This window comes from Phaenicophaeus curvirostris, chromosome 1 (assembly GCF_032191515.1).
Source record: "Phaenicophaeus curvirostris isolate KB17595 chromosome 1, BPBGC_Pcur_1.0, whole genome shotgun sequence".
NCBI classification, from domain to species: domain Eukaryota; kingdom Metazoa; phylum Chordata; class Aves; order Cuculiformes; family Cuculidae; genus Phaenicophaeus; species Phaenicophaeus curvirostris.
In genome coordinates this window covers 61,364,217-61,377,084 of record NC_091392.1, presented here as the reverse complement: position 1 = coordinate 61,377,084, position 12,868 = coordinate 61,364,217, and the positions used below count along the sequence as shown (strand labels likewise).

General features: G+C 44.2%; 1 protein-coding gene across 2 annotated transcripts in view; it reads right to left on the bottom strand.

Annotated features, from left to right (window-relative positions):
* CHST11 (carbohydrate sulfotransferase 11) overlaps positions 1-12,399 on the bottom strand; it is a 174,513-nt gene extending 162,114 nt beyond the window's left edge. Inside the window, exon 1 of one of the 2 annotated variants that reach the window (XM_069859808.1) lies at positions 12,271-12,399. In XM_069859808.1, coding sequence (XP_069715909.1) covers positions 12,271-12,388 — 118 coding nt within the window. In that variant the 5' untranslated portion in view covers positions 12,389-12,399. The remainder of the gene's footprint in view (positions 1-12,270) is intronic. The other variant, XM_069859817.1, reaches the window with a different exon arrangement.
* Positions 12,400-12,868: the final 469 nt, after the last annotated feature.

Sequence of the window (12,868 nt, the reverse complement as noted above, 5' to 3'; positions counted from 1 at the left end):
ATGACCTCTTGCAGCTGCCCAACTTGCATATGAGAAAGTGAGATACACTGGGGTCATGAGCGCTTAACTGCAAATTTGACCTCTCAACCTTGTACTGTAGAGACAGATTATTAACAGCCCAGGAAGACAAAGCCTGCTTCCTTCCTAGGTTCAACCTCTTCTCCCTACAGATCATCTTGTAACAGAAAAAGAAAGCAGCAAGTAAAATAAAATTTGACTCTTATTCCCAGAACTTGACAATGTCTTTGCTGGTTAAAAAAATTGCAAACCCACCTGCCAAAGGGCACAGAACAGATGGGAGAGGAAAGGGCTACTACATAAGCTAAACACAAACACTGGTTGTCTGCTCAGAAATAAGCTCCTTTTAATTTCCATGTACACGGTATTTGATGCAGCTTTAGTGCCATTCCTACATGCTTTCACTTGAGGATGACGGGTGTCTACTTTTCCAGTTTGCCATGTAACTATGTCATGCTTAAAACTGCCTACTGCTAGAAAAGATGACAAACATGACAACCCTGCTATTTCACGCAAGGAAATTAAATGTTGGGGGGAAAAAAGACTCCATATGTATTTTTGGGCTATAACTGAAGTTTTAAAGTAGCCCCTCTCCTGAACATGCAAACGCAGATGAAGTGCGTTGGCAATCTAGTATCAGCTACAACTTGTAGCAGAGCAACTTTTTTTATAACTCAATGCAGAATTAATCTCTGACAGACAAGGAAGAAGCAAACAAATCTAGAATTTCAGAATTTTCATGTGGGTATGTTTTTTGTTACACTTGTTTGACCATGAGGTGACACAGAGACTTTGAGATCAGCAGGGGAGGGAAAAAGACAGGAAAAAACATATTGCTAGATGCCTTGAAGTGCTGCCCCTTCAAAATGTGGCTAATAGACTAAGGCTGTTAGTCCTGTGCAGTTGTGGGAAACAGTCATACACACTATGCTAGTCAACACAATGCTCCTAGTCAGTGACTAGATCTCTTAAGTGATGGAAGCACCAAAGATGTCAAATGTTCCTACGTAGCAAACGTTGCCATACTCAGCTTGAAAAGAAGGATGTTTTGCTGCTTGCTTCCAAGCTCCATTTATAGAACTTGGCTTTAAGCCAGGTGCGCAACGCTGAAGTATTAGAAGACACTAACCAGAATCACTTCCCAAGATCTAGCGAGGGCCTTTGTTTTTCCTTCAAGTATGTCTTCCACTTCTGATCTAGAAAAGAGAGACCACTCAGCCTTCATCAGGGCATACACAGGGAAGATTTACACTTTAGAAACCTAAACATAAAGGCAAAACAGTGAAAAATTAGAAGCAAGAACCATTCATAGTTCTGCTTTATAGTAAAACCAAGCAGAGGACGGTTGTAGCTTAGCATAAGGATTCTGATGACTCGGGGAACAACTCATGGTACCACGGAGGCCACACCTTGTACAGCAGAGCTCAAAAGGAGCTCTCAAAGCCCCATGTATCTGCAACAGGAGGATTTTATTGGCAGAAGCGCCATAAAGGACGTACAAGAATGTCCACAAAGTCATCCTCGCAAGCCTAGAGCACACCTGGATGGGGTTGCAGTGGTGTCCCTTGCGCTGAGTGCTGGAACATTGGCTGTGCCTGACATCGAGGTCAAGCTACAAACTATTCCAACCCTAAGGGAGATTACAGCCCTCAAATCACACAAGCATCAGGCTCCACAAAACTATCCTACCCTCGAGTTTTACTTCTGAATGTGACACTAACCTGGTAGGAAACCATTAGCCAAATCCCTGCACACATACCCTCCTGTCCATGCCTCAGCTGCCCTGGCTGTGGAGTGAAAAAGAAGTACAGCTGACTTTGTGCAACGTTTTTAAGCCTTCTGATGAAAGCACAGTATTACTACCGCAGAATTAGACTTGGGCCCAAATTCTCAAAGATTTCCAGAAATAGTGCTCCTAACTTGCTGCTAGCAAGAGCTTTCAGCTGCAGCAGATCACAGGAAAACACAGACTTGCCATTAACCTATATACAACACATATGACTTGACATTCAGCAGTGTTTCCAGGCTCCCACAATGTTGGAGAACTACACCAAGCATAAACTGTTCTGGCAAGTGCAGCTGAGGTACAATCTGATGACAATCCCCTCACAGCTGGAAAGGGAGCATGAAATAAATCTCTTCTGGTCATATCACATTCCAATGAACACAGAAACAAGCAACAGGTCTAAAGAATAAAAAGACAAATAAAATAAAGGGGAGAAAAGTCTACATAAAGATTGGCAATAGGAAACAACCCAGGCTAGTTTGGATGTGCAAAAATTATGGCCTGTTTCCCTTGGTGCCCAACCACACAGGAGGGAACGAGACACATTTCTAGCTGCACGAAGAGTTCTCACAGTAAGATGTTACCAAGTTGGTTACAGCATTCTTGAGATAGATGAGGCTGTAAGTCACTGACATTATACTGATATACAGGCTTTGTATAATATTAATCATTTAGACAACATCCCCATGTATAGTTTTGTTTTGCAAACTGTCCTGTTATCCTCTGCAACCATTCTCACTTCTCTACTCTGCAAGATTAAGAAAAGCATTTGGGAAACAGACAACAGAACAAGAAAGACTCACCAGAAACACTGACACTTTCTGGGGAGAAAAAAAAAACAAGACCCCTCCCAAAAAAAGCTGGATTAAGACAGCCAAATATAAGGACACATTTCATTAAATCATGTCTTATATTATCCATTTCAGTTCATTTAGTATCTCAGAAGAGTTTTATCTCAAAATAGTTAACAGCTCCAGGAGCTCCAACTTTTTCCCACTGCTTTCTTTAAAGCCATTACACTTTTGCTGTCACACCAGAAATATTAATAGCCTTTTCTGCGTGGGATAGAGAAGCGCTACAGCAAGACCAGAAGAACTCTATCATGTTGATGGCCTGCAAGCTAATGATTACATATAGCTTATCTGTCAATGTCATTTCCACTGAAACTAATGAAAATAGACAGCACCCCCTTCAAAACTTCAAGCGTGTATCTCTGTGGGGGAAAAGCTACCGTTCTCTTGAATGCAGAAGTACTCTGTGAAGGACAAATATATGAGACAGTGAAAAAGCAAACCTGTTATTCTATTGTATATTGCTCTGTAGGAAGACACAGAGGGACAAATTTTGCTTTTTGTTACAACAGCTTTGATCCAGAATTGATTTAAGGAAATCAATGGAGCTGACCCAGATTTACAGGAAAGAAACAATTCAGAGCTCCACCAAAACCTGAAATCTTATATTTCTACCACAACAAGGGATGTGTGCCCTTTATGCAATTCAAAAGACTGCTCTGGCACAGTACAACTGACCCACTGCTCAGTAAAATCAACTGAAAAGCAACCATTGACTCCTCCAGTCAATCACACACGACCTCACGAAATCAATCCACCAGCATATTCAAACCACTCAATGTACTCTTTTCATAAAAACTCCTAGAAGTCTTACGACTCATCCTATACAAAACCCCATATCCAACAGCCTAGCAGGCAGGTGCATTGATCCTCTTTGAGCTTCCCTAAACTTGCCACAAAGGACCACCAGGTCTGCTTTGGGAAGAGGAGGAGGAGGAGACGACTCGTCCTACTAAACCAAGAGAGTGGGACACAGCAATCCTTGGGGAGCCAAGTATATGTGTCAGTAGCAACCCTGATTCTTTGGTGTATTTGTTCCACTTGATTAGCAGTTATGTCAGCTTCACAATTATGTGCACATATACACACACAACTCCAAAGATAAAGCACTTACATTTGAGTTTCCAGATGGGGGTATTTTAGAAGCTAATCAAGACCAAAATATATCATTAAGAAAGGCTTTATCAGTTTTAAATTTATGACCCCAAATGACATGTTTTATTAATCACAAAGTGATTAATGGAAGTGTTACTTCCCTCCCCCTCAGTTACTATAAGTTCTCCACTCTCATTTCCACCACAGGCTGTAAAACTACAGATTACTAGAAGGAAATGTTCAGTTCCTGGTACCCACCAGTGTGGGTGTGGAATGCACTATTCCATGTCAGGTCACTTCAGATAATACAGATATTTTTGTTCTGCCAGCATGCCAATCAACTTTAAAGCAGAATAATGCAAATAGCCTTTAAAAGGATTTTAACTACCTAAAGCTCTTTGTTTTAAGACAAGGCATTACAGTAGAGATCATCCATTGGATCCAATTATAGCCACCTTATTAATTATATGTCTACCTTCTCTAATTCAAAAATCCCTACGAGTTATTCATTTTCAAGTTTTTGACCCCCTTATATAATAATTTCTCAGCCAAGAAACCATGAAAATCACTATCTACAAAGTACGTCAGGTAAGAGACTTCAGAGGGCATTACTGAGGGTCCTGAAATCTATCTTTTTACTGTTACAAAACGTATCTTGAATTGTCAGAATATCTTAAAAATGAACAGAAAGTGTTGGCTTTTAAAATAAAACAAACTAGGGAAAAATAAAGAAAACACAGCTCTGCTTTCTACAGATTATATGTTTAGGAATTGGATTCAAACCCAACAAAGCCTTTCATTCCTATTGGATTATTATGTGTGGACTCCACAATGAAAAACCATAGTCTCCCATCACCCAGCCAAGAGACACAGCAAGATGCAATCTTTTCTTATTAAGATTACTAAGGATGGCATCTTTTAACCTAAGACAATTTTCAAAGCAGCAGCAGCTCCTTTGCAGATCAAGCATGGCTGAGAAGGACCATATCCTCCTCTTTCACCTTCTAGAGAAGGGAGAGAAGGGGGGTCAGATCCTGCAAAACCACATGCAGATCATTCACAACCTTGAAATCAAGGCTACTTCTCATTGCAAAATGAGAGGCAAACAACATTTACAGGATGTGATCATTTCACACCCATTTTCCCATGATGCAGTCCGTCTTCCTTCATGCCATTTGCTGGATAGAGTTACCATCTCCCAAACCCCTGGAATCACAGCGCCGTGAGAAATTCTGCTTGATTGCATTGTTTGTATTTTCCATTTCCCCCAGTACCTTCTTTTAAGTTTTTTCATAGGAGTGTGAAGACATTGCAGCAGTGATTGATAGTAACGGATGCAAAGTCATCCTTCAGTGTCTACAGCCAGGCACAAACAAGATAAAGGCTACCTTCAAGAGGCACTCTTACTGTTTAAACTGATATGACCCCATAAAAATTCCTGCTTTCGCACAGCCTAGGAAAAAAAAATAATCATAAGGTCATTACTTCTCTCAAGCTGGATGTTTCCAAACATTGTATAAGTTGAGAAGTAACAGAAATTAGAAATCAAATTGACTATACGTTTCAATTAGTAAAATTGAAGGCACCTACCTGGAGCATTTTGCAGTTCTGGAATTTCTGCTAACAGCAAAGAACTTCACATTCCTTATAGCAGCCTTGTCAAGAGAAAAGAGTTTGCACTTCAGAAATCAATGTGTTTGGATTACCTGGGCAGCCAAGTACAGATTTCATAGGGAGAGAGTAGATGGGTGACTGCATGTGCACATCCACACTCCTTTTGCATGCACTTCCCTCTTTTTTTAAGTCAGCATTTTATAAGTGCTCACACTCAGCTTTTTTAATCCAGAGATTGAAATTTGTTAAGAGAATAATACTAAGTTTCCAAGTCTAGTCTCAGTGCCAGTCAGTGCGCTGTAATGATATTTTACTACAAAGATTCCAGTGGCAGCCATCTAATTTTGTTTCTTTTAAATAACATCCCCTTCTGATGGTTACAAGCTAAGTATTAATGCCTCACTTAGGATCTCATTTTTAACGTGTAAAATTAATACAGCCAAAAGCAAAGCTGTCATTTCCTTTCATTGCCAACGTCGGGCAAGGTGTAAAAAAGCAACCAAAAAGAGCATATTAGTTTAAAGTAAAAACAAACTGGATATTTAAATGTGAAATGCATAAGGCAGGGAAATCTCCTTAATAAAGTCTCCCTGCTGCAAATTGACAAATGCTTATGCTACACCTATTTATATCACAGAAATGAGGATGCTCTCATCTGCTCTGTCTCTCCAAGACTTGCCAGCACAAAGTTTTTCAACCATCTTTAAGTTCATAGAGTGGAACAGCTAAAAAAGCAAGTTCCCAAAGACACATCCGCAATTCCCATGTCATCTGCAAGGGGCTCCCCACCAGCTGCCAGGGATGAAATAGGCCATCACAGAAGGAGCAGAGCAGACGATGTAAACTGCTACAGGATGGTCACCATCCTTCATGCACCGGTTGCCTTATGTATAAGTGCACACTATTTGTGCACTGGTGATGCTACAGCTGTTGAGAGGATCCAAGAAGACAGCGAGTAGGAAGACAAAATCTAATACAGGTTATTCATATGAAAACTTCTGATTTCAGCTTGACAGAAGGGAATGGGTCTACCCCAGACAATCTCACCAACAAATAACTCCTTATTAAGGAGCACGTGGAGAGGACAAGCCAACAAACCACATTCATTGATCTGGCATTAAAAGAAAAATGGGGGATAACACCATTACTCAGAGAAGTGACACAAAGTCTTACTGTACATGTGGCAGAATTTTGATTTATTCATGAAACCTTAGTTTCAGGTGCCAAACAATTACATGAAAGGGGAACACTCTGAACTCTCCACTGATTATATTCACAAAATTGGAATTCAAGAAAATCCCTCTGTCTGGGGGCATGAGCCAGAGATAATTAGGAACTGAATTCTCCTGGTTCACTGTGGTCTCATCTTCTAGTTAGAGCACAAGCCTTGTGCCAGAAACACCGCTTTGTCACATGCAAGTGTTCTGCCTACAACAAAAGGACATGATCTATAGTCTGGATATCGAAACACAAATAATGAGGAATTTACCAAACTCCGCAGTTTGAATTGCGACTGTAGGGACAAATACCTAGACAAATACTTCATTGGTGAAGATTTTACATGAATGGGTTCCAGAGGGAACAGGAACATCCAACAAAACACGAATGTGCTTCGAACATTAACCTTGTAATACAGTAGGACGCTGCTGAATCTAAATGACCCACCACAGACATCTCTTTGTGTTTATCCCAGCCACTCCAGGTCCACACAAACATAAAATTCCTGAACTTAGCTTTATTTCTTTAATGTAGAGGTGAAAACTCCTGCTCTTTTCATTGATTTGAACTGGGACCTTCACTCGTGCATCCACACTTGATTTTATATATGCCGACACTTAGACAAGCCACATACAGAACTCAAACATTCGCCATGAACGAATCGTCAAGAAAAAAACATCAGATTCAAACCCTTGCATCCCCCAACCCCGTCCTTACCTCCCTCAGGATCACCATAGAGTTGATACATAATACATATGTATCAGCCCAAAAGGCTTGAGAGGAAATAAAAACTCTGCTGGAATGACATTCACACAAGGACAACTGCAGCAGCTTTGTCAGGCAGGATTTGATACAGTACATCTGGCAACAAAGTCAAACAAAATACAGTAGTGCTGGCTCTGGGAAAAGTAACATGGATCTAATTTCTTCCAATTCTCTGAAGCACTTCTAAAGTTAGCTGCTTGGTACAATACAAGACAAACTACCTGTCACTTCTCAGAAGTAATGGAAACAATTTAAGAATCCAGAAATATGCTCACCCTAGACAGAGATACAATTGACATACTAGTTGCACCCAATCAACTGTAGAAATTTGTTCATGAAAAGCACTGGACATTTCTGCTCCACATGTTTATTTCTAATGGAAATATAAAGTTTCCATTCATGTTGACTTTATCTCTGAAAAACTTAGCCTTCAGCCAAGTCACAATACTTTAAAATATGTGAATACAGAATATCAATGCTATGAGAGTCAGCGCGCAGTTTCCCCAATATCGGTTCACAGTAACAAAAGAAATTTAAAATCTTGTGAAAACATATACCCTGGAAATGGTAACCATGGCATAATAAATATTCTGATAAATTAAAGCTTAGTAAGACATTACTGTTGACAGTGCTGGGTAATTTTTGCTTTAATACATTCAGAAACAGAAATTTCTGCAAGTAGTTGTTGCAAAAATCTACACTCCTGTACTGAGACAGAAAAAGCTGAATATTCACTAACTAGGAAGATTTTCAGAAGTACCAGAGAGCAGTTTAACTCTCAGCTCAAAGCTGTTCTAAACTAACAGTACCTTTGTGAAGAGGGACCAGAGTAAGCTTGCTCACACTGATGATGCAGTCCCACAGAAGTCAGTGAAAAGCTTATAAGGACACTGACAAAAGGACACAGTACGGCCCCCTCACAGGCACACGGCAGGGTTTCTGCCTGCACATGGGGGATGGATTTCATTACATGCAATTAAACGAGGGCCAGATTGTTGTGGCTGTCAAATGAACTCCATTTCTCTGTATCCCAAACAGAATAATTTAAAACCAGTACACAGGGTCCATCAAAGGATGCCCCACTGCTTTGCAGATCTCAATTCCACTTTATAAGCAAGGGAGAAAGCAAGGATCAATTGCGAGATGGGAGACTGCTGCATTGATTTTCAAACAGAATCTTCCATCAAAACCAATGGCAAGCTTGTCTTTAGACATAAGGAAAAAACTTCATATGATCTGAGTTGTTCTGACATTTGAGCAGAGGTAGACATCAGCCTTCCATAAGGAACAAGCAGCTATCAATCAGAGAGTGCTGCACGCGCAACTGAGATGATCACAGACAGGAGGCAAGTTTCAGGATCTAACCTTTGTTAGCATCCACAGGAGAACATTACAGGTCTATAAGAGTAGATGAAAATGGTGCAATAACACCCTGGTCTGCAGTACAAAGAAAGCAATATCAGATTTAGAATAAGTTAGCTTCATAAACTTGTCTCTGGAAAGATAAATACAGTATTAATTATTCTATGCTCATGTGGAATTTCTCATCTAGCAGGATCCCAGTGTATTGACAGTCTGACCTCAGCCTAGCAGAGCAGCTTCTGCCTCCAGTTACTGACATGCAGTCCCCTGCTCACTGCAGCTGGGATGTCTACAGAATAAAGCAAACATCTGTGACAGCGTGAGCAGCCTAAGGACTAGTGAACAAACCGATTTCACAGGAAAGGGAGCAGATACAACTATGATGGGCTGTCATATAAAACCCCACGACTGACCCAGTCTGTACACAGACAGCAGATCCAGGGTCAAGGAGCAGGAGTCACCTTGCGCTCAGTTACCCAGACAGCACATGGCAGGAGAGCAAAGGGTGGAAATATCCTGAGTGAAGAGACATGGAAAATCTCCATCCAGCTATAACAAACATTGTAGAATGTTTTTTACTTTTCAGAAAAGGCTAGACAAGCAAAGGAAAACACTCCAAAGCTTCCACTGCCATTTCCTTCCTAAGGAGCAGTCACCCAAGCCCATCGATAAGCCACAAAAGCCAGAATAATCTCCCAAGTTTTCTTTACCATGCTCCTGAGCACCAGAGAGCAGCATCATTCACCTTCCTCCACTAGCAACTGGTCAAGGAACTAATTTCAGAGAGTAGGTTCCCCAGTACACAGGCAAATCTCTGCCAAAATTGAGACAAATTTGAGGTATGATGCAAGGGACACATCATATACCTTCACAAAGATAAGGCTAAGCTCCCTTTTGTTGACTACAGGCTCTGGGTTGTTTTCCTTTGTTGTTGTTAGGGGGTTTTGTTTGTTTCCTTTTCAGAAAGGTGTCTGTTAACTGTGTCATTTTCCTCTTTATTTATCCCAGAGAAAAAAAAGCTGCCAGCAGAAATTTGTTTTTCTAATGTCTGTAGCAAGAGATCCACATTCAGAGATAGAGTTTCTGGTCCCCAAGGTGGGGGTGTGGAGTCATTATTTGACGACCTTCTAGCATCTTTCACCTTCTCTGTATCAAATCTAAAATTGTATGAAAAGCTCTGTAGGCAGACTACAAGCCTCCTGAAACTCACCGAGAGAACTCGGAGGCATGAAGAAATTGCCAAATTTTGAATAAGGAGCTGACACTTCTGGCAAAAAATTTCACCTTATTTTCCATCCAAAGGGTCTGGGTGGGAACTTTTTAGCTAATTCCGATTATAAAGCGCCCGTCTTACAGGACACAGTAAGCTACCAACAGTAACAGGCAGCCAGCCTGGGTATGAGAGACAGCTCTATCCAATAGCCAAAGACACTCCAGCAGTGACCAGCTAAAATTTAGAACACCCTTCACAATAACAAGGGCATCAGCCAAGATTTTGAAAGCTGTTAATACATACATACACATACAATCAGATAACAGATACCTAGTGAAAGCAGCCATTCAAGCTTCACGAACCATATACAAAATGAAGTGTCATACTATGTGGGTCTAGATTAGAGTTCAATAGATTTCTAGGTGCTTTCACTACAGAAACAGCCCATGAAAAAAGCAGAATTGGTTATGATCAAAGAGGTACAATAAGGACAGACAGGTTGTGATCGCATTTGTTTCCAGTTTTACTCCACTCACGCTAACAACCTAAATATGCGTCAAAGGGAAAATGAGTGCAGATTATCCTTCAAGTAATTTCACAGCACCACATCCTCCCCTCAGAGTTTACGGTAAATCCTTTGAATAGTACTAAAATCTCAACCTATTTATAGTTCCACAACAGAACAAACATAAAGCCATAAACTTCAGCAGTTAGAGCACATAGAGAATTTCTGAAAGGAGATTTTTCTAGATTCAAAAATGTAATTTAATCTTTCACCTACTGTATGCCAAGTTTGTGTTCCAACTGTATAATTCATCTGAAACAAGGGGAAATAATAGGTCTTGGACAAATTTTCTGAATATGTGTGCAAACCATATTACCTGTGGAATGCAACTAATAGAAATACCATCCTTCTATTAAACTGGTGAAGATGTCTTACAACCGAGAATTCTGCATGGTGCCTTGAAGACCTGAAATAAAGCCTTTCCCAGGTCTGCTAAGGGCTTAGTGCTCCTTGTGAAACCAGCAAGCACTGAGCAGACACAGCAGGAAAGAAAAAAAATACTAATTTTTCCAAGAAGTTGGAAGGTATTAACACAGATGGACACCATACGAGAGCACATTCATCAAGCCAGTGATACCAACTTCAGAGGAGCAAACAGCTGATAGAAAAACACCCAACGGGACTTGGCTTCACCACAGAACAGCAGATCCACCGATTCCTAACCCCATCAGCACACGAAGCCTCCACCATTTGACTCCAAAAAGTTTAAGGAAAGATCATTTTTCCTCAACTATTGTTTAGTAGCCACAAGAAGGGAAGGGAACGCTCAAACCGAATACATCCTTCCCCTTTTTCCCTTGTTTGCTACAGGTACGCCGGTCACCACGATGCTGAGAGCGGGTATGAGAGATTTACAGGTACGGCTGACAAGAAGCGTGGCCGCTCTGCCAATCACTCCCTCTTATAGCTGCTCAGCTGTCAGATCCCTCCAAAAAAGACACTCCCAAGTCTAATTTCCACCTTGTTCTCAGGCAAGAAGGGGAAAGCGTGAGACAGGCGGACAGATCACAATGAAATTTCTGTTCGCCACGCCGGATAAAATTCACAGCCAAGCTGCACGCAGCAGCCTCACCGCGATCCAGGCTGGATCTGTGCACGCAGCACACACCGGGGAAAGTTTCTGTGGCCCCATCCCACCTTTGCGTGACTCAGTAGCCGAACTCCGCTGGAATTCCATAGGAGCCAGCACCCGCTGCTCCCAGCACAGCCCTATCCCTAGCGTGAACTGGAAACATAGAGCCTGGTGAGGCAGCGAGGAGTTCGGGCAGGGGTTATCACGCCCCTTCGCCGCTCGATCCGCGCGAACACCCGCTCCTGGCACCCCCGGAGCTCCCGAGCCGCCCGGGGCAGCCGCTCCGGCGAGACCGGGGCGAACCGGAGCGAAGTTGCCCGCCGGCAGCGGTCGCCGCGTCCCCGAAAAGCAGCGGAGCCGGCGGCGGGTGAGGAGCCGGGGACGCTCCCCCCACCCCCAACCCCCGACCCCTCGGCACCCGCACCGCATCCCCGCGGGGACCGGGATGCTCGCGGAGCCGCTCGCCGCCGCGATGTAAGCCAGAAAAATAAATAAATAAATGACAAGATGTTAAAATAAGACAACTTTCCGGCCTCCCGCGGGAAGTTTCCCGCAGGACCGGGGAGCGAAGCGACCTTCCCGCGGCTGCCCCGGGCGCCGGCCGGGACGGGGCTCCGGGGCGCTGCCGCAGCGGCGGCTCCCGGGGCTCCCGGCACCTGCGGCGGCGGAGCCGGTGGCGCTACGGGTGCTGCGGCGGTGCCGGTGCCCTACCTGGGTGCAACGTACTTTGGAAATAGAAGATGACGAGGATGAAGGAGCCCACGGAAGTGACCAAGACCATCCTGCACACCCGGTTCATCCTCATTACTTCCAGCACCGCCGGCTTCATGACGCTGCCGGGCGGCGGAGCGCGCGCGGCCGGCGCCGGGAGAGCCGCTCCGAGGAGCCGGGATCGGGATGGGGATCGGGATGCGGACGGAGCCGCCGCCGCGCCGGAGGATGCCCGGGCGCCCCCGCCTCGCGCCGGGGGGGGCGCTAATGCCTGCGCCGGGCGCGACCACGGCGGGCGGAGGGGCGGCGTGCGCGGCGCGGGGGGGCGGCTCGCCGGGCGGGGAGCCGGGGCGGAGCGCGAGTCCCCCCCCTCGCCCAGGGCGCAGATGGTCCCGCCCGGTGGCTGCGGGCGGGGACGCGCCGGGCTGCCTCGGGGCTTGGGATTGGGGGGCGGGGGGTGAGGATGAGGCGGGGGGCGCAACCGCCGCGGTCCCTCCCGGGGGGATGATGCTGCGGGGCCGGGGCCGGCGAACTTGACCTCCCCTGGGTCGCCGCCGACCTCCTCGGGCCCTCTGGCGCGGGCTGGGTCGCCCCGGAG